Raw genomic sequence first — 20,481 nt, forward strand, 5'->3', positions numbered from 1 at the left:
GTGAGAGGCAAAAAGAAAACAAACAAAAACACAGCATGTCCCGAAGGCAAGAGAAAACAAGACTGTTTTCAGCCAAAACAAAGTATTCCAGAGTGCTGATAGGCTGAATTTATCTGAAATTTTGGAAGTAAAGCATCTGTCTACCCCATAGTATATATCTAAACGTCAATTCCCTGCTGTGCAAAGCGCTTTCTATATAAACTCTAACCCTATTCTCTTTTGGAAGGTTCACGATAGGTCAGGTGGGAGTGGGGGCTCGAATTCTGGAATGGGGGCTAAGCACGGCTCCACCTTTCCAAAGCCTTTGCAGTCTGCAGCACTGAACTGAACTCTGTCAGGTCCTTGTGCACTTACTACCCTACCCTCTCCTCATGACTCCAGCCTAACCTCTGACACTTTCTGGAAGACCGCAGCCAGAACAGGCTAGGAAGTCGGGGTATAAACAGGAAGGGAGGAAGAAGGAGTTGAGGGGGGTGGTCACAATGGAAAAGGGAGCACAGAATTCCATAAACCCAAAGTCCAAGGTCACCTCTGAGGCCTCCTCACAAGCCCCAGACCAAGAAGGTCTCCAAAGAAGGGATGGCAATGGGCAGGTGAATGGAGCAAAAGTCTGCTCCTGGAAAAGGGGCAGTAATTTTAGTTTGAGATTGAAACACTTCTCTAACAGGGGACTAAATGTGAGCTATTCATATATTGCTTTATTATTGCTAGAGCAGTCTAACCCCTCCTTACTTCCATCCGAAAACGGAGAAAATGAAGCCTTGAGATATTAAAGAAGCTTCCCAAGGTCAGCAGCCAGCAATGACAGGAGACCTGTGTTCTAGTCTAGACTCTGTCCAGACTGTGTGTCTGCTCCCCATCCCTTCCCTCTTCAGAAGGTCTGAGGGGCTTATATATGGGACAGTGAGGACAAATTCAGGGGGAAGGCACTAAAAATGCAGCCCCAGGGATTTAGATGGGGTCAAAAGAACAGCCAAGGGACTTCCCTGGCAGCCCAGTGGTTAAGACTCCGCTTTGCCACTGCAGGGAGCATGTGTTCGATCCCTGGTCAGGGAACTAAGATCCCGCATGCCACATGGAGTGGCCAAAACCAAAAAGAACAGGCATGTGTTAAGAAACACTTAATACTTAATGAGACACTGCTGCCAGAGGCTGCATCATCTCCTCCTGTGAAAAATGCCATTCAGGATCTCACGGAGCTAAGGTTGTCCTGAGGGGTGATCCCCACTGGAAATGGAAACAGGCCATATCAGCCTTCCTGCAGTCACTGGTGACCTCCAGCTCGCATTACAACCCTGAGCCACCCAGCTTGCCCGCCAGCCTCTACAAGCCCAGAGCTCTGTGCCTTTGCAACACCCCTCCCCACACTCCAGGCCAGGACCCTAGAACTCAGGTGCGTGGCAGGCCTCACTCACCTTGGGTCGTGCTGGGGAGGGCCGAGGTCTTTTCTTCACTTCAATCCAGTTCTCAGAATCCAGGTCAGGGAGGCTGGCAGACAGGCCCTTGGGCAGGGTCTTTAGGTTGCTGACCTCCTCTGTTTTAGTTGGCACTGGTGTGACAGCACGGGGAGAGCCAGGCGCCGACTCTAAAGGGTGGAAAGGGGAGATCCTCATCCCTCCAGCCCTCCTCCTGATGGCCAGAGGACAAGGGCAACAGGGAGGCATCCACATGCCAGCAGGGTACCTACCTGTCTCCTTCTGATAGTGCTGGCGGGGCACAAACTCTGGGCAGTTGAGAAGCTGGGAGAAATCAGTCTGGGAATAATCCACTATTGGGGGACCAGGAAGAGGCCATTTCTCTGGCTCCTCCCTTCGGCGGACTTTTTCATCAACGATCTCCACCACCTTGCTGTCCTTTAGGGCCTGCAGGGGAGAAAGAGGGAGAAGATGCAGAGGAAAGACATGGACGGACTGAGATCTTGGAAGCTGGTAGATGACTGAGCCCCATGAGCTCAGGGATAAGTCCAGTGCCGGCAGGAGTATAAGAAAACTGGTACCATCTTCCACGACCAGCGGACGGGTGAGATGTTCAAACTTGTAGGAGGGTACCAACATGAAAAACACACCTGCCCTTTGACCCTGCAATTCTACTTCCAGGAATCAGCCCCAGAGAAATACTTGCACAAACAGGTGACAGCATAAGATCTGGATACAAGGCCATTCACAGCAACACTGTCTGTAAAAGGAAAAAACTGGAAACTACCTACGCTTGCCACCACATAAGCAATTTAAACCAATTATGGCACATCCATTCAATGGAACACTATTCAGGCTTTAAAATCAGCTTCAAATGTGCTGAGGTGGTAAGAGTCACAAAAGCAGGTTTAGGTCAGTGAGTTTAAGATCCCATTGGGGGACTTCCCTGGCAGTCCAGTGGTTAAGACTTCACCTTCCAGGGACTTCCCTGGTGGCGCAGTGGGTAAGACTCCACACTCCCAAAGCAGGGTGCCCAGGTTCAATCCCTCGTCGGGGAACTAGATCCCACATGCATGTTGCAACTTAAAGAGTTCACATGCCACAACCAAGGAGCCCATCTGCCTCAACTAAGGAGCCTGCCTGTCGCAACTAAGACCCAGCGCCACCAAATTAATTAATTAAAATGAAAAAAAGACTTTGACTTCCAATGCAGGGGGTGAGGGTTTGATCCCTGGTGGGGGAGCTAAGATCCCAAATGCCTTGAGGACAAAAAACCAAAACATAAAGCAGAAGCAGTATTGTAACAAATTAAATAAAGACTTAAAAAAACCCAAAAAGATCCCATTGGTGTTTGAATTTTTTGGTGTTTGAATTTTTAAGTAAAAACATACAAATGCACACAAATTTTTCTAGGATTCACAGGTAAAGTGCTACAGGTGTTTATCTCTGGGAAAAAGGGTGAAAAATGGAGGGGGGAGAAGAGTTTCCTTTTAAAAATCTTTTAGGGGCTTCCCTGGTGGTGCAGTGGTTAAGAATCTGCCTGCCAGAGCAGGGAACACAGGTTCCAGCCCTGGTTCGGGAAGATCCCACATACCACAGAGCAGCTAAGCCCGTGCGCCACAACGACTGAGCCTGCGCTCTAGAGCCCGCGAGCCACTACTGAAGCCTGTGCGCCTACAGCCTGTGCTCCGCAACAAGAGAAGCCACCGCAACGAGAAGCCCGCGCACCGCAACTAAGAGTAGCCCCCGCTCACCGCGACTAGAGAAAGCCCGCGCGCACAGCAACAAAGACCCAATGCAGTCAAAAATAAATAAAATAAAATAAATGAATTTATTAAAAATTAAAAAAAATAAAAATCTTTAAAATGGAAGAGGAAAACATTTTAACACGTGACAACATACTGTGTTGGTGAGGCTGAGGAAGAGGCACTCTCATATACTGCTGGTGAGAATGCAAAAGGCACACCCACTAGAAAGGGAATCAGGTAACAGCTAGCAAAATTACATATGCATTTGCCTTTCAGTTCAACCATCCCACTTCTAGAAATCTACACCAAAGACACGGGCTAAAACATGAAAAGATTATATATATATATATATATATATGCACCTGTAAATAAGAATGAGAGTACCTTTCTTCTACTACTACTACACGGTCAGCTCCCAGATATATTAAGAGAAAGCAAAAAAAGCGTGAAGAAATACATGTGCTATATGTTACCGTTCATCTAAGAAAGGGGAAGTATATAATACCCACAGAGGCATTTACTTAATTTTTTTAATAGAAAGATTCAAGAAAGGTTGCTTATAGTAAAAGAAAGGGAAAAAGGTGTAAATAAGAAAATTTTAAGTCGGGCTTCTATGAACATACCATCTGACTTTGGAACCACATAAATGTTTTCTATAAATGTAAAACAAACATGAAGACGTAAGAAAGCAATCCCCAAAACGTGAAAGCAAAGTGAAGCTAATGAAACTAATATATATTAAGTTAAAGAAACAACCACAAAAAAATTATTTCAAGTTGAAAATAGTCACTGACTGTATAAATAGGAAAAAAAACTTTTTAGGAGTAGGAGAGGTACTATAAGTATAATGTGTATAAACTGTAGAGTAAAACAAATGAATAGTTATGTTGATGTTGTTAGGAATTAGGATTTTTGGCATGGGAGAAAGTAGTAGTTACAGATTAAAGATACTTGGGGTTATGTGTATAGACCCTATAGAAATTTTAATAGAAATTATCAGTATAATCTCATGATGTATTTTATTAAAACAAACAAACAAAAAGCTCTAGAAACATCGACCAATCAAGTAGCAATAAACACCGCTACAACTCAAACTGTGTTATCTAAATACCAAAAACACCACTTCCCCAAAATAGAGGACCCAGAGTTCCTTAAAAAAAACGGCCAATTTCAGATCTGGGACAGGAAATGTACAAGATGAACCAGGGTCCCACTGGCCAAAGACACAACAATTTGATTCAGCATAATAACTACAATAATTTTGAAATAAACAAAATGTTTGAACCTACAAGTTTGTAATGATATTAAATGATACTAACACAAAAAAAACAAACTCGAAACGCACTGTTCACCTTTGAAGGTTATTAGGGATCAGCTCATAATTCTGAAAACTGGTTAACAAAGGAAAAGATCAAGCACTTATCTGCCCTTCCTGTACGAAGTATATACTTCTTGGTAACCAAATAGTTGATAATGCAAAGTACCTCCTTAAAGAGGTATTCCAGCTAACAAATAAAGACAGATTGACAGAATATAAACATTTTGTAGTCCCTAATGAAGTAACAGGCAGTGATTTGCAGTTTATATGGCAAAAAAGAGCACCAAGTGAAGCATTAAGTGACATCTGAGAGAATATATCACTATCTATAAAGTATTCTTGACGAGGAGGGAAAAAAACAAACAATCAACCAAAACCTGAATCTCATCAGGCTTCTCAAGAACCAATTTACAAAAAAATCTGGAGTACAGAAGAACATGTGAAATGATACCACTCTGTCCTATGGAAAATTCTACAAGATATACAATCTAGCATATTCAAAAAATAAACTGCAAGGAAAAAGAGAGGGAGAGGAGGAGACTTAATAAGACAATAATATTGGTCTTATCTGGATCCTGATTCTCATAAACTACGAAAACATTTTTGACAAGTGGGGTAAATTTGCAACTGATGAGATATTTGGTGATATTAAAGAACTGTTAATATTTTTACATGCAATAATCATATACTGATTATTTTTTTTTAACAGGCCTTTATCTTTCAGACACAGATACTGAAACATGGATGAAATGTCAGATTACCGGAGAGTTCCTTCAAAGTAATCTGGGAAAGGGAACATGAGGAGACAGATGGAACAAGACTGGCCGTGAGCTGATAGATGCTGAGGCTGGGTAATGGGCTCATTATACCATTGTGTCTACTTTTGTAAATTTTCCATAATAAAGGGATGGGTGGGGGGAGGGGGGGAGAGGGAGAGAGAGAGGGGGGGAGGGGAGGGGGAGGGGACGGGGAGGGAGAGAGAGGCTGGCCAAGCCTTGGAATCTTAGCGTAAGTAATGAGATGAGGACTCTTCCAGGGTTTTCTGCCTTGGCCCAAATTCCAGCTCCTTAAGTAAGGACCTTTCTTTCCTCTGCACCCCAGCCCCAGGGGGAGAGACATACCGCAAAAATGAGTGAAATGTCAGTGGTAAGGGCCTGTACTCGGTGGAAGGACGCAATAAGTGTGATGGGAAGGAAACCGTCAGCATCCATTTTCCGTCGCAGGAAGAAGTCTCGCTCTAAATTGTCCACGCTGAAGTAGTATTCACTAGGTGGAGGGGAGAAGAAGTATGATTGCTTCATCATTTGTGAATATGCCTTCCTTGTTCTGTACACTCCAGGAAGCTCACATAGCCTCTGGCCAACTCTGTCCCTACTGTACTTACAGTCCTAAAGGCTGAAAAGAGATGATGTTATCCTTTCATGGCTCCCTAACCTTGGGTCAAACTTCTCTCTGCCCTTCAGCCTCTTTGTATGCCTGACAAGCTCCTCATCCTCCTTTAAAACCCAGTCCCAATACTGTTGGTCACTTTCTCTTCTGTTCCTGAGCCATTTATCACACTCTTCTGCAATGATCTACTTCCTTGTATGGCTCCCCCACTGGACTGAGAAACAACATATTAGAGAGGTTAGGAGTTAAGGTTTTGCAAATCAGACAGAAATAGACTCAAATCTGCGCCTTGTCACTTACCAGTTAGGCGAGTGACTGGGCCTGTATGCTCATCAATAAAAAGGGGATAAAACCCAGCTCATAAAAATTAAATAGACAACCACAGGACTAAATAAGAGAATGCCTACAAGGCACAGAGCACTGAGCCTCACCAATAATGCTAGCGTTCTCAATGCTGCCATTACAAATAAAGGGATAAAGTGGAGCAGAATCTAGACATTTTCTCTCCTTTTAAAAAAATTAACTAATTAATTTTTATAATGGTAGTACAGTTCTCTCAAGTTACCTTTTTCAGGTCCAGCCAGAGGCAGCACCTGCTGCTAGCACCAGAAGGGCCTGCACAGCCCTACTCTACCAGGCTACCATCCTCGGGCAGCCCCCAATCCTACCCATGTCTCCAGAAGGAAGGCGCCTGTCCACTTACATCTGGCGTTTGATGTAGTCTTTAAGCAGCTCCTGGTCCACGCTGTAAAGCTCAGTGCTGCTGACATTGTCAAAGTAGTAGGTGATGTTGTTCATGTACTTGGGGGTGCGCGGCCCCTCTGCACCGTCAAACTTTCGGTAGCCGAACTGGTAGTCAAAATGGGCTAAGGGGGAAACGGGTGTCATGAGGGAGAGGATACCCCTGCCCGCCCCCCACCGCACTCCCTCGGACATCCCGGAGCCCAAAGGGGCCTCACGTACTTCGAGTGCCACCCCGGCCGCGTCCCCGGCCGCGACCACGCCCCCGTCCACGGCCACGGAAGGAAGCCCGCGCCCCACCAGCCCCATCACTCTTCACACTCGATGTCTCATCCTGGTCGTGCCAGGCAGGCTCCGATTTGGTCTCTGGTTGCCAGGCTGGGGTGGGGGGGGCCACGGGCACAGGCACGTAGGTGGCAGGCTCAGACCCTATGGGGAGAGGGGGCGCCGGGTCAGGCCTGAGGAGGAGCCCCATGCCCAGGCCCTCCGTAGTGGGAGATGCATACCTTTGATCTCCCCGCGGTTGGCAGGTGTGTGTCGTGGCTCTGGCGGGCGAGTAGGGCGAGAGACCAGTTTCTCTCTGGGCACTTCAGGCTTCATGTCTATTTGCAACGGAACCCACTTGTGTTTGTTCCCTGGAGGACAGCATGGGTACAAGAAAGGCTTGAAGGAGAGGTCCCTCCTGGCCATCCCTACCCCCAACACTTCTGTCCCTGTCTGGGGTCTCAGGCCTGAATCACCATCTGGTGACCTTGGGCAGATTCCTTTCCCTCACTGGACCTCATTTTCATCTCTAAAATCAGAAGGTGGTGGACTTCACTGTGATGGACACTCTCGGTTGACTCCTAATATCAACTTCTCCACCGTCAAGAGAACCCCCTCTGGAACCAGACACATGGCAGCCCAGAATTAAGACTGCACCTTCAGGCTCCCTTAGACACGTGCCGAAATTCTACCCAGGGGAGCTGAGTGGAAGCAGTCAATTCCAGGGTGAGTCCCTAAAAGGCAGGGAGCTACTCCCCCCTTTCCCCATCCTGCTAGGTGGAGTGAGTCATCTGGAATGAGAAGAGCCAACACACAGCAAGACAAAGGAATCAAAGAGCTGCACCTGGCCTACTTCCACCCAGCTCTCAGGTGAGAGAAATAACCTTCCATCCTGGTCAGACCCCCTGTTCCTCTGGATATGTATGAGAGCAGCCAAACCTGTACTCTAGCCAGTTCAGCCAGAGCAATGGGAACTCCTGCCTTTTAAATGAAATCTAACACGGGACAGCAATACATCAAGACACACAAAGAACACTCTGAGGCAGAGACCCCGCCCCCGTCTTCTGCACTGCTAGAGCCCCAGTGCTGAGGACAGGGCTTACCAAATGCTTGTTAAAGAAAAGGAACTGATGGACAGATAGTTGGAGTGAAGCTTGCTGACCCAGTGGCCTACACCCATCAGCCTCCCAAGGACGTCTTGCGGGGGCTCCTGAGGTTGCTCCAGCAGCCCTGGCATTCCGACATTTCTTGGTTCTGCCCTACCACCTTCTCCCAAGTCCTGATCCAAGCCACTCACCTTTCTTCTTCTGCCCGCCTCGCTGGTAGTCCTCATCCCCGTTCTTCTCCTCCCCCGATTCATCTGATTTGGTTTTCGGGCTCTCCTTACTATCACTCCCCTCTCCTTTCTCCTGTTCCTTCATGTCTTTTTTGGGTGGCAGCTTGCGGGCAGGCTGAGACTTGTGGGACTGTGGCTGCAGCGGGAAGTAGAGGAACAGGGAGGTGATGTGAGTCTGAGAGCCTCTTGGGATGGGAAAGAAGGGAGCTCCCTGTCACTGGAAGAACGGGGTTGAGGAGCTGGAGCATGTGACGGCAGGTTGGGCTGCATGTATTCTAAGGTCCTACTTTCACACCTGAGATGCTTTCGCTGGCAAGAGTTGTCAAACAGGCAGGAGGTAGAGGACAACCTGTCTCTCCAGCTTCCTTAAGTCTAAATGACAGAGACAACCCCCAGGGCCGGGGCTGCGGCCTGCAACAGGCAATTGTTTTACTCCCTACAACAGGATCACATAGTTCAGGTCACCTGTGGGACGGAGGAGATGCTGGCCCCTGGTCTGTCCACACCAACCCTGCTGTGAACTAAAGGCCAGTGTGGCCAGAGCCAGTGAGGGACCTAGCTGTCAGCCCAGAACGAAAGTGCTGGGAAGGAGAGGACTGACCAGGAGTCCATCTTCTGCTAGGGCTCAGGAAAGCTACATAAGCTTCCCCATGACCTGTGGTGTGGAGGCGGGTACCTGGCCTAATGATCACCTACAGGCAATCCAAGTGTAGTGATGGAGATCACAGGCTTTGAAACAATACAACACACCTGACTTCTAATCCCCACTTGGCCATCAAGGGCTAGTAATTAACCGTCCCCAGCCTCAGTGGCCTCATCTGTAAAATGGGAATTACTGAAGGACCTATCTAGGAGTCACTGAGGGTTAGATGAAATGATGAAAAAACAGCACTTGGCAGTCCCTGACACACAGCAAGGGCGCAAAGAATGATTCTTAGCTATTTCAACGTTGCCCATATGGTACCAACCACTCCTCTTAAAAAAACAGAAAGGTAACAGCTGAGGCTCTGAAAGCTTGAGGCCAAATGTGAACATGTAGACAGAATTCAAACCTGCCCATCCCTCCCACAGACTCACCTGCACACTCTTGTGGGCTATCTCTCCAGGTGTTGGCCAGTTGATTGCATCTCCAAAGTCACCAACCTGCAAGGCACATTCTATGAGGGGTAACCCTGCCTCGACCATTCAGGCCCTCATCCAAAATACAGCTCCACTGAGAGATCAGAGGCCAAAATCAGTCTGTCCACGAGGACCATCCACAATGTAGAGACCCAGAAAAAGTGCCCCTCCTATTCAGAGAGAACCCAGAAGTACCTCGCAGTCCAGAAGCACTCACTACAACAGAAAAGAGGCTCCCACCTCCAGGAAGTCCCTGCTTGGGTTGCCAACTCCTACTTCTTACCTTGCTACCTTTGCGCTGTTTAGGAACTGCTGCCCTCACCACCCTGGCCGGAGCAGCATGTTCTGTGGGAACAAGAAGGGAGGGAGAGTTACGCAGAGCCCATGGGAGGGGCCCACAACCACCTCCTCAGCCTCATCACTACCCCACTCCACCAAACAACCTGCAGGCTCCCAAAGGAGGAAGACGCGGTGGGGACGGGAAGGACACATGCTCAAACACCTCTTTCTGAAGAAATCATGGCAAGTGCGATCATGGAAGCAGCAAGCAGCCGAAACCCCGAGAACTCAACTCGGAGGACCCTCACCACTCTATACCCTCTTGTGAAAAAGGGAACTGAGTCCATGCCAGGGTTTGCTCTGTAATTCAGGGCTCCCGAATCGACCCAGATTCCATAAAGGGATCTGAAAGACCCTCTCTGGCTCTAACATTCTAGAAGTCTGTGTGTGAGCAGACTTAGGAAGGCAAGATACAAACCCTAAGTGGGCAATCCAAGGACCTCTTCTAAGCCCCACATGTCAGGGCCAGCCCTGTCCTCAGTGACCTGTGGTCAACAGAAGAGTGAGCCATTCAGAGAAGATGCGCCTGCCTTCCAAGTTTCTAAAGAAAAAGTGAGACCCCCATTTGACTCAATGGTTCCACCTTTAGGGATTTATCCTAATGATACAAATTAGACAAGTGTTTAGGGTTATGTGCAAAGATGCTGAAAGGGCTATTCATAATTTCAAAAAAACTGAAAACAATACATGTCCAATAGCAGGGAACTGGCTAAATAAAAGTTCAACAACTTTTAGAATGGTCATAAAAAGATAACGATCTCTACTGATACGAAAAGATAAACACAATAAATGAGAAAAGTTATAACCCTATTTTTGTAAAGTAAATAAAAAACGTATACGTACACATACACACAGTAGAAACTCTAGAAGGAGATATAACCGAGTATTACCAGGAGTTAAGTAGTATGTTTACAGTGATTTAATTTTGTTTGGGGTTCTCCAGTAGTTTCAACAAGGGCAGACCGGGATTTTTATTTTTTTATTTTTTTGGCTGCACTGCATAGCTGCAGGATCTTAGTTCCCCAGCCAGGGATCAAACCCACACCGCCTATAGTGGAAGTGCGGAGTCTTAACCACTGGACTGCCAGAGAAGTCCAGGGGCTTTTTAAAAAGAAAAAAAAAAAAATTTTTTTTTAAGGCAGTGGCTCTAATAGGTCTGAGCCTTCCCACACCTACCCTTATTTTTCCAACTTGGCTCTGAAGACCAAGAGTTTCTGAACCCTTCCTCCCCCAGAGATCCACGGGAAAAGACACACATCCTGGGGCTCTGCTCACCCACTGCTCGCCCGTCACTTTGCCTCCACTGTTGGCCAGCCATGCCAGAGGTCAGGAGCTGCCCCCAGTCCCTGAGCAGAGAAATTTGTCCGGCTGGTCTCAGAAGGAACGTTCTATGCCTTGATCAGACGCGTGTACCCTTAACGAGCAGAGAGAGTCCTTTCCTGACTCTTAACTGTGAGGCCACTGCATTCTTGGCTTCTACCCCATACCGGAGCCACTGCCCCCTCGAGACACCCCATATGCCACAGGAGGGCTGGGGCTCTGTAACCCAATCCACAGCATCCCCCAATCCCAGTGCTGAGCAGTGGAGAACGAGAAAAGCCCTCTCAGTCCCAAGAGGATGAAGCCCTTAGGCCCAGAGAACTACTTACTCCACACTGATTTTCTTGCTAATTCTGGTTTGGCCCAGAGAAGGCTAATACCACCTAGTTCCCTGACTAGGACCAGCAGGGGCAGCCACGAGAAGATCACCTCCCTCAGCTACACACGAGCTGTGACAGCAGTCACTTCTGCAGGGACCCAGCCTCCACACCCCAACAGCACCGCCTGCATGCTACCAGAACGAGAGCATGCCCAAAGGCCTGCAACATCAACTTCATCAACACAAAGTTGGAAAAGAGGCTCAGTCAGAGGGCCAGGTGTTCCTGAAAACTACTGGAAAAGGTTTAAGGCAAAGTTTTTCAGGTCACTGTCTATTTCCTCTAATAAAAACTCTTTCAAAATTGCGAGGCATCAGATCCTGTAATCACCCTGCCTGACATTCTGTTCACCAAGATCACAAAGGGACATGGTAAAGTACTAAAAGTTCAGTCTCCAATTAATGGGAGCGCTAAACTGCCACTGAAAGAGCCCACTGATTCCCTACTCCCCCACAATCCCAAGCTGACCAGGGGAACGTGACAACACGGGGGTTAGGGGCACCCACCCCCGACATAGTCGAAAAATCCAATCACACATCATGTGGTGCTTTTACTGTTGGAAAAAACCACATATAAGTGGACCCACACAGTTCAAACCTGTGTTGCTCAAAGGTCAACTATATTTTCTATACTGCTTGTTCCAGAAAGATCCTAAAGCTTATCTTTTGGAAAAAAAGCTACCTAGAAGGGCCAGATCTAGGAGGTCTAAGGAGCGGGAAACTAGGGGAGGTTTAGGGGGAGAAAGCACGTGGGTGAGTCAAACTCTTCGGGTTGTGGTAAAAAGAACTGGTAAGAGGAGAGGAAAAGCTGGAAATGAAACAGGGATGAGTGTAGGTGAAGTGAGATGGGGCCGGGTAAGATGGGAGAAGGCCTTGCAGGATGGGGCTGGCCAGAGGGAACTACTAGATTTCAGGCCTTAGTGCCAGGAGAATAGGCGAAGGCCAAATATTTATTGTGGGGCTGGCATCATCTCCTAGAGATGAGTCAAGCATCTAAAAAGACTGAATTTACCCTGATTGCAAAGAACTTCTACCTTGGGGAACAAGGTAATTTGTAGGGGCTTAGGGGCTACATTACTGGAGTTCATACCCACCTGCTGCCATATACCTGGCCATTAGGTCGACCCCCTCGGAGGAGTCCAACCAGATCCTAGGCGAAGTGCCCTGGCTCTGCGCTCTCACTGCGTTGTGTTAGGTGCCCGGTTACTTATCCACCATGCAGCCCACCCCACCCCTTAAGAGCAAGTACCAGGGTGCTTTCATAGCAGTGATCCCAGAGTCTAGCTCAGGACCTAGCAACACGGCTGACGTTTGTTTAACGAACGGAGAGTTCACACACCCATCTCCTCTAGGATTTCACACTAGAGAAGAAAAGAAGCTTTGCTTTCCAAGTGCTTGTTCCTGAGTCTATGGCCTTAACCCTCAGCTGGAGCCTTCCCCCCGGCAGAGAAACAAGTATCCTAGGCACTGCTGGATCCCAGGGGAACCCACGTCCCAGCCCTGCCTTGACTCCAGAGGCAACTGATCACCTGAAATCAGTCTTGGGTCCTAGTCCAGACTCCAATACTCACCAGTTGTATAGCCTTGGAGATACTACATACCACCCCCTTCCTGGGGCCTCCCTCACCTTCCTCAACTGAACAAAGGAAATTCACACCTAGAGGTAGAGGGAAGAAAAGGTAAGATCTCAACCAATGAGACTTCTCATGAAAGCAGAAGAGATGCTAGCAACAAGCCGTGGTCATAGTATTAACGGAGTGAGCACTTACTAGATGCCATGCACTGTTCTGATGCTGAGTTAGTTTCTCTAATTGGTCTCATTTTCCAAATGAGAAAACCAAGGTACATGGTGGAAAGGTTATTTACCAAGATCACAGCTAGCAAGCAACAGAACAGGATCTGAAGCTAAGCAATCAGACTCTAAAGCCTGTGCTCTCAGCCACTTGGAGGACGGTCCAAATTACCTCCTCATCGTGGCCAGCAGGGCAGGCCCTCAATGGCTGGGCTGCAGGATATCATTCTACACACTGGAGAAAACCAAGGCCCACTGTAGGGAAACCTAAAAGGTCATAGAGCAAGACAAGCGACACTCCTAGGATTGGACACTGGCAACCTGACAATCCCCTCTCCTGCACCCAGAGAGAGGCAAGGGAAATTGCCACCAAGCAGGCCCGGAGGAAGCCCCACATGTGGCACCCCCCAGTCCCGTGAGGAGAGAGGCGTTCAGGCCTGCTTCCCAGTCCCTCCACCTCAGCATCTGCCCCAGTGAGGATGGGGGTCGGGGGCGGGGGTAAGCATCCAGCTGACATGGATTCTGCCCCCACCACTGCCTGAACTACAGCCCAGGACCCTCACTGTGGAAGGCAGAGACACCATTTAAGGGCAGGGAGTGAGGCCAGTAGGAGTCTAGATTACATCACCCACCTGTGCCCGTCCCTCCCAGGCCAGCCTGGGGACAGAGTAAGAAAAGCCTGATGTATTTTCAGCTGTCATCCAGCCTGGGGGTGTGGTGGAGTCACAGAGGAGGAGGCTGGGGACCCGGTCTTTTCATCCCACCCTCACTGATCCCAACGCCACCCCCACCCCGGCAGGAACACTCTTCTACAGAATAAAAAAAAAAAAATGCTGTGTTAACCATCCTCACCCTCTTCACTGATTCCTACCGCTGCCACCACCTCTCAGAAGCCTCTCTCTATCCAGCCTTCCCACTCCAAGTTCCCCCAGACCTGCAGGTGAAACACGGGAGGGGGCTGAAGGGTGCCCTTATAGAAAGGACTGGACAGAGAGAAGAAACCTTCGGAAGGTCCGCTCACCTTGAGGCTCTGCTCAAAGGAAGCTTCTGAAGAGTCTGCGTCCCTCTCGGCCTGGGAGGAGGGGCAGGGGCAGCGGGCTCTGGTCACATGATACCACCTGGCCCAGCCCAGCTCAGGCTCAGGCCCCAGTCAACTATCTATAGCCTGCAGTGACTCTCCCTGCCCCAGACACGGACTCTGCTGTCCTGGGGTGGCTGTGGTCACTCCCACTACTGGTACCAGTCCCTGAAGTCCTACCCCAAAGCTAATTAACTAATCGTCATCACAGCTGAAATATATCAGCAGGCAGTGAAGCCTCTGGCCTCCAAGCACCAGCTCCCTAACGCAGCCTTTCCGAAGAGCACATTTGGTTCTAGTTAGAACGGTAATCGTAATCACCACCTTTTACTGGGTAGTGGCTAGGTGCCAAAAACTGGTTTAACTTGCTATGTGTAATTTCACATAATTGTTTCAGAAAGACATTCCAGTTGTTCGGAAAATGAAATTGATGGAAGAGACTTGCCCAGGGTCACACAGTATGTATTCTGTGTGACACACAGATCTCAGCATAAATTCTTCTCAAGGCCTTCCCTAATTGCCCAACTAGCAGCTCTGGATCAAGTTCTAATTCAGTCTATCATGTGGGATCTTCAGAGTACTCATTAGCCCCTGAAATGGTTGCACTTTTGTGCATCTCAACCCCACTAGACTAATCAATTGCTGAGTCCATATACTATCCACGCAAAATGCCAAAGTACTTCACATGCAGTAGCTCATTTATTTTTCACAACCACGCTAGGAGCTAGGAGGCAGGTAAGATGATGAAGACTCCCAGTTTACAGCTGAGGAAAATTGAGGCTCAGAGAGCCCACCTGCCTAGTAGGTAGCAGAGATGGATTGAAACCCAGGTACAGCCTGACTCCACCTTGGGCTTTACCAGCCGGCAACGTGCTGGATGTGTGGACAATGACTGGGAATTCCACAAGGGTAGGGATCTTTTCTGCGTTTCTCATTGGCCGCTGGAACCCAAGACTGCAGCCTGTACATGGCTGGCCCACAGTAAATATTTGCTGAATTAAGAAATCTACATCGGCATGGGTGCTTCCTGAAGGACTTTCCAGAGCGTTCTTTTCTGGGAAAAGAGGTTAATTACCCCTTTGCATTATGTCTGAACAGCACAGCTCTGCAGCCTGGCAACTGCAACCCCTCTGGAGTCTAGACCTATGCCCTGTTCTCCTTCAAGTTGGAATCAGTGTGCTTCAACCCAAACACCAGACGTCAGCTGAGGAAAACAGAACAGAGAGTGTGCAGCAAACAAAACAGCACAGGAACTCCCCAGAGGTCCCAGACTTAAGCCGCCAGGCCCCAGGCTACACCATAAATCACAAGGCTGGCTGGCTGGTTGGCTGGCATGGCAAGCTGGGAAGCACAGACACCAGCTAAGAGGGCAGCACCCACTCAAAGCAGTCACAATGCCACCCATGAACACAAGCTTATGTTGCCAGAGCTTCCGAGTTTTCAAGAAAGGTAGAAAAATAAATTTGATATGGAAGGGAAATTTTCTGCTTTCTAAATATTGTTAATGAATTCACATTAAAAAACAAAACCCGGGCTTCCCTGGTGGTGCAGTGGTTGAGAGTCCGCCTGCCGATGCAGGGGACACGGGTTCGTGCCACGGTCCGGGAGGATCCCACATGCCGCGGAGCGGCTGGGCCCGTGAGCCATGGCCGCTGAGCCTGCACGTCCCGAGCCTGTGCTCCGCAACGGGAGAGGCCACAACAGTGAGAGACCCGCGTACCACAAAAGAAAACAAAAAAACACCCAAAACCTTCTTCAAGCCACATCCAGCTTGTGGGCTCCTGCATGCTCTCCTAAGCGCTGCCTGAGGAGCAGGTTAATCACCCAGCAGCTGGGCCCTGGATTTCAGAGCCAATCTTCAGGCAGGCTGCAATGCTCTGCTGCCCCACTGACTCCACCGTCCTTCTGTGGGAGGCTGCTGACATCAAAGCTGGTTTTCCCTTGTCCCTGTGGTCCCCCACCACACCTTAGGTAATGCAAACTCATTTTTACCGTCCTAAGTCTAAGGCATTCTCTGCTGCACGAGGCTTCTGAATCTCCAAGAAATCACTGTGGATTACCCCTGTTATTGGAGTGAAGAGGCTGGAAGGGACCTGAGAACTCATGCCATTGTACAGATAGGAAAACTGAGGCCCAGGAGGGACCAGGCTGTGCCCAAAGTGACCAGTGAATTGTTGTGGAGCTGACACTGAACATCGAGTTTCTGCCTAGTGATCCCGAGCTTTTCCCACAGGTCAGGAAGCCAATTTTCTCACTCAACAAAATATGCCCTGTGCACAACTACACGCACTCACAGGATGGAGGGCAGGGCCTCAGGGAACCCAAGCATTCCAGGCACCACTCCCCACAACTACTGATGGTGCCTATAATAGAGTCCCAGAAAGTCCCCGTTTTTAAGAACGGCTTCTCACATGGAGCTGGGATACATAACAGAAAAGGAGGGGTGCTCTGGTTGAAGTGGATCTGCAAGCGGGGCCCCACTTCCACCAGCGACTTAACTTCTTTGCACTTCTCCAGGGAAGGCTCTTGGCTCCATCTGGAAGACGTGGGGCAGGCAGGCTCTAGAGGTCCTAACCAGCCATCTATCTAGTGTGGCAGGTTGGGTACCCTCACTAACCCTCAGTTTCCTGCTCTCTCAAATGGCTGGGTCCTAACAGCTCCAGCCCTGCAGGCTGGGGACACTTGGTAACAGGGAAAACTCCAGCAGAAATGGGAGAGACTTGCCAAGTGTCCCAGAAGCACATGGGGAATTGGAGTTCTTGGGTAAAGACTAGTTCCCCCAATCCAGTTCAGCCAGATTGGCCCTGCTCCCCAAAAGCCGCTGATTTGTCCCTGCTGCTGAGTTTGGGCAAGCCTTGGAGGCCCCTTCAGTGCTACTTATTATACTCCAACTGGGTAAGAAAAGAGCCCTGGGACGCCATGGACATGGAGACAGGCTGCCCCACCAGCAGACTCCCCGCCCTTGCTCACTGGTGCCCTATTTCACTCCCTCCCCCTTCAGCAAATGTAGAGGGGATGTGACCCCTACACTACCACCCCCCCTCCCCGCCCCCCCCCCACCCCAATTAGGCTGTTGGGCTAAGAGGCAGGACAGAGCAGCTGTTAACAGCATAGACTCTGGAGTCCACATGAGAATGCTCTAACAACCAGCTGCCATCAAACAAGTAACTCATAAGGCCAGGGGAGATGGTCTTATCTGACCAACTCCTCATGCAGCTTGTAACTCGATAGGCATTAACAGGGCCACAGAGGAATGAAAGCCAAGCAAGCAGGTTCATCAGGAGGCAGAAAGGCACCCTGCATGGAAGATCCTAGAGTAAGACTTAACCTCTCATTTTCTGAAACTATGATAGGGGTTCAGGGTGGCTGCTAGGTAACAGGATTGTTTAAGAGCTTAAATATGGGCAGAGTTAAACAGAAAACTACCATAAATGCATTACAGTTATTTTTTTAAATCTCTTTGAATCAATTCTTGAATCTGTGTGGTGCTTTAAAAAAAATTTTAAGAAGGATTACAGTTGCCAGATTTAGCGAATTTCAGATAAACAACACTAATTTTTTAGATTATGTCCCACATAATATTTGGGACACCTTATACTAAAAAAAAATATTTGCTGCTTACCTGAAAATCAAATTTAACTGGGCATGGTGTATTTTTAATTGCTCAATCTGGCCACAGTAGGAAGGAAGGACCATTGCCCCATGTTCCATGACAGTGAGTCAGTGTCCAGAGCACGGGGCTAGGAGCCGGGAGACTGACGCCAGTGCTGGTGCCGGCACTACAGCCCTCGCTATTGGAGCTTGGAAGAATTCCCCTCTGGGTGCCTTCAGTTTCTCTACTCAGAGGTCTGTTCTTGGGGTGTGGGGATCTGGTCATCTTCAGTCCTAACGCCCTTTAATTCTACCCTCACACTCACTGATCACCCTAACCCCAACCTTAGATGAAACCAGCTTTCCAGGGGTACAAGCTACCTCTGAAACTACTGCTACAAAGGACTTGGGCCCTAAGATTTCAGGATGCAAAAAAATTATCTATCTTCTGAGAAGCTTGTCAAAATGCAGATTCCTGGGTCCCACCCTCCAGAGAGTCTTGCTCAGGAATGGTGGAGCCAGGAATCTGCTTAGTAATTCTAAGGGTGGTTTTCTCTGGACACACTTGCAGTTATCTTGATAGACTAAATGCGTTTCACCTGCTAATTTTGATAGGGGTTACTCAGAACCACACCACCGCATTTAGTGTTTTTTAAATTTTTTTATGGAAGCACAGTTGATTTACAATATTGTGTTAGTTTTAGGTTATAGCAAAGTGATTCACTTATATATATATATTTCAGATTATTTTTCATTATAGGTTATTACAAGAAACTGAATATAGTGCCCTGTGCTATACTATACAGGAAATCCTTGTTGCTTATCTATTTTATGTATAGTATTGTGCATCCGTTGATTTTATACTCCTTCTTCATCCCTCCCCTTCCCCCAAGCTTGTTTTCTATATCTGTGAGTCTGTTTCTGTTTTGTAAATAAGTTCATTTGTATTATTTTTTAGATTCCACGTATAAGTGGTATCATGTAATATTTGTCTTTCTCTGTCTAACTAACGCCACTTTAGTATGATAATCTCTAGGTCCATCCATGTTGCTGCAAAATGCAGTATTTCTTCTTTGTTTAATGGCTGAGTAATATTCCATTGTATATATACCCCACATCTTCTTTATCCATTCATCTGTGGATGGACACTTCGGTTGTTTCCATGTCTTGGCTGTTGTAAATGGTGCTGCTATGAACACTGGGGTGCATGTATCTTTTCGAATTATAGTTTTGTCTATATACCCAGGAGTGGGATTGCTGGATCATATGGTAGCTCTGTTTTTAGTTTTTTAAGGAACCTCCATCCAGTTTACACTCCCACCAACAGTGTAGGAGGGTTCCTTTTTCTCCATACCCTCTCTAGCATTTATTTGTAGACTTTCTGATGACGGCCATTCTAACCCGTGTGAGGTGATACCTCACTGTGGTTATGATTTGCATTTCTCTAATAGTAAGTGACATTGAGCATCTTTTCATGTGCTTATTGGCCATCTGTATGTCTTCTTTGGAGAAATGCCTATCTAGGTCTTGTGCCCATTTTTTTGACTGGGTTGTTTCTTTTTTGATATTGAGCTGTATGAGCTGTTTGTATATTTTAGAAATTAACTCCTTGTCAGTTGCATTGTTTGCTAATATGTTCTCCCATTCCATAGGCTGTCTTTTCATTTTATGATTTCTTCTGCTGTGCAAAAAGCTTTTAAGTTTGATTAGGTTCCATTTGTTTATTTTTGCTTTATTTCTTTTGCCTTGGTAAACTGATCTACCCAATTAGTATTTTAAAATCAGGGCTGTGCTTCTTAAGAACTGGTAGTGGGTACATGGGTCCTTGTTTCAATGTTTCCCTCTTTTACATTTTTGTATTAAATAATACTTTCTTGAAAAGAAAACTAAATTGCGGAACTATTCTGGTGGAAATGGAACCCAAGCCCCCTTCCCACTCTGCGTCCCATTCAGCTGGAGTCCCTGAGCAGAAGGCTGTTATGAAAACCCCTCAACTCATGCCTGTGGAAACTGGGACCAGTAAGCTAGCAGACTGGCAACACCACTTCCACAATCTAAGAACACCAGAGGAGGTGGGGGTGGGTGACCTTGGTTAAATGCAGATTCCTGCCTTCTCCCAAGCTCCAGAAAGCAGTTTGCCAAGAGGGCAGAGCATGAGCATCTGCATTTTTTAACAAGTTTCCTGTGCAAGGCTGGTGCCAATTAATGTTTGAGAACTGAGCTGCCAATGAGTGAGACTGGCGGTAAGGGACCCCCTGGTCTCCAAGCCCCAGTCCAGGGTCTCATATTTATGGACAGGGAGTGTAGACAGGAATTAACCGGCTCACAAGAGCAGGAAGGCAGCGTGCTTTAATTACACACACAGACAGCAGCCTGAGGAGGGATGTATGAGGAACTCACCACCACCCAATCTCCAGCATCAAGAACAAAGATTGGTCAGGCCAAGAAGCAACAAGCAGAGTGTCTGAGAGACGTGAGCTCACAAAAAAATCAGCGTGGGCTGAGCTTGAGGTTGAGTTTTACAGTGAGCTCCCGACTATGGCTGTGCCAGAAGAATGAAGGCTTGAAGGGACCTGTCTGCCTCTTCCTTACAACCAAACAGCTTCCACTCTTCCCCCACACATCGCTGTTTGCGCATCCAAGGCCCTGAGGTCT

The 20,481-nt window shown here is 47.9% G+C and overlaps 1 protein-coding gene across 2 annotated transcripts in view; it reads right to left on the reverse strand.

The window, feature by feature from the left end:
• Window positions 1-20,481, reverse strand: part of LARP1 (La ribonucleoprotein 1, translational regulator) — a 54,509-nt gene that overhangs the window by 11,221 nt on the left and 22,807 nt on the right. The window contains exons 2-10 of one of the 2 annotated variants that reach the window (XM_082835457.1): window positions 9,614-9,675; window positions 9,289-9,354; window positions 8,173-8,347; window positions 7,118-7,246; window positions 6,933-7,040; window positions 6,574-6,736; window positions 5,603-5,747; window positions 1,688-1,862; window positions 1,416-1,585 (exon numbers count right to left, since the gene is read on the reverse strand). In XM_082835457.1, coding sequence (XP_082691583.1) covers window positions 1,416-1,585; window positions 1,688-1,862; window positions 5,603-5,747; window positions 6,574-6,736; window positions 6,933-7,040; window positions 7,118-7,246; window positions 8,173-8,347; window positions 9,289-9,354; window positions 9,614-9,675 — 1,193 coding nt within the window. Of the gene's footprint in view, window positions 1-1,415; window positions 1,586-1,687; window positions 1,863-5,602; window positions 5,748-6,573; window positions 6,737-6,833; window positions 7,041-7,117; window positions 7,247-8,172; window positions 8,348-9,288; window positions 9,355-9,613; window positions 9,676-20,481 lie in introns of both variants that reach the window. The other variant, XM_082835456.1, reaches the window with a different exon arrangement.

This window comes from Leucopleurus acutus (assembly GCF_964270905.1).
Source record: "Leucopleurus acutus genome assembly, chromosome: 3".
Lineage (NCBI taxonomy): Eukaryota > Metazoa > Chordata > Mammalia > Artiodactyla > Delphinidae > Leucopleurus > Leucopleurus acutus.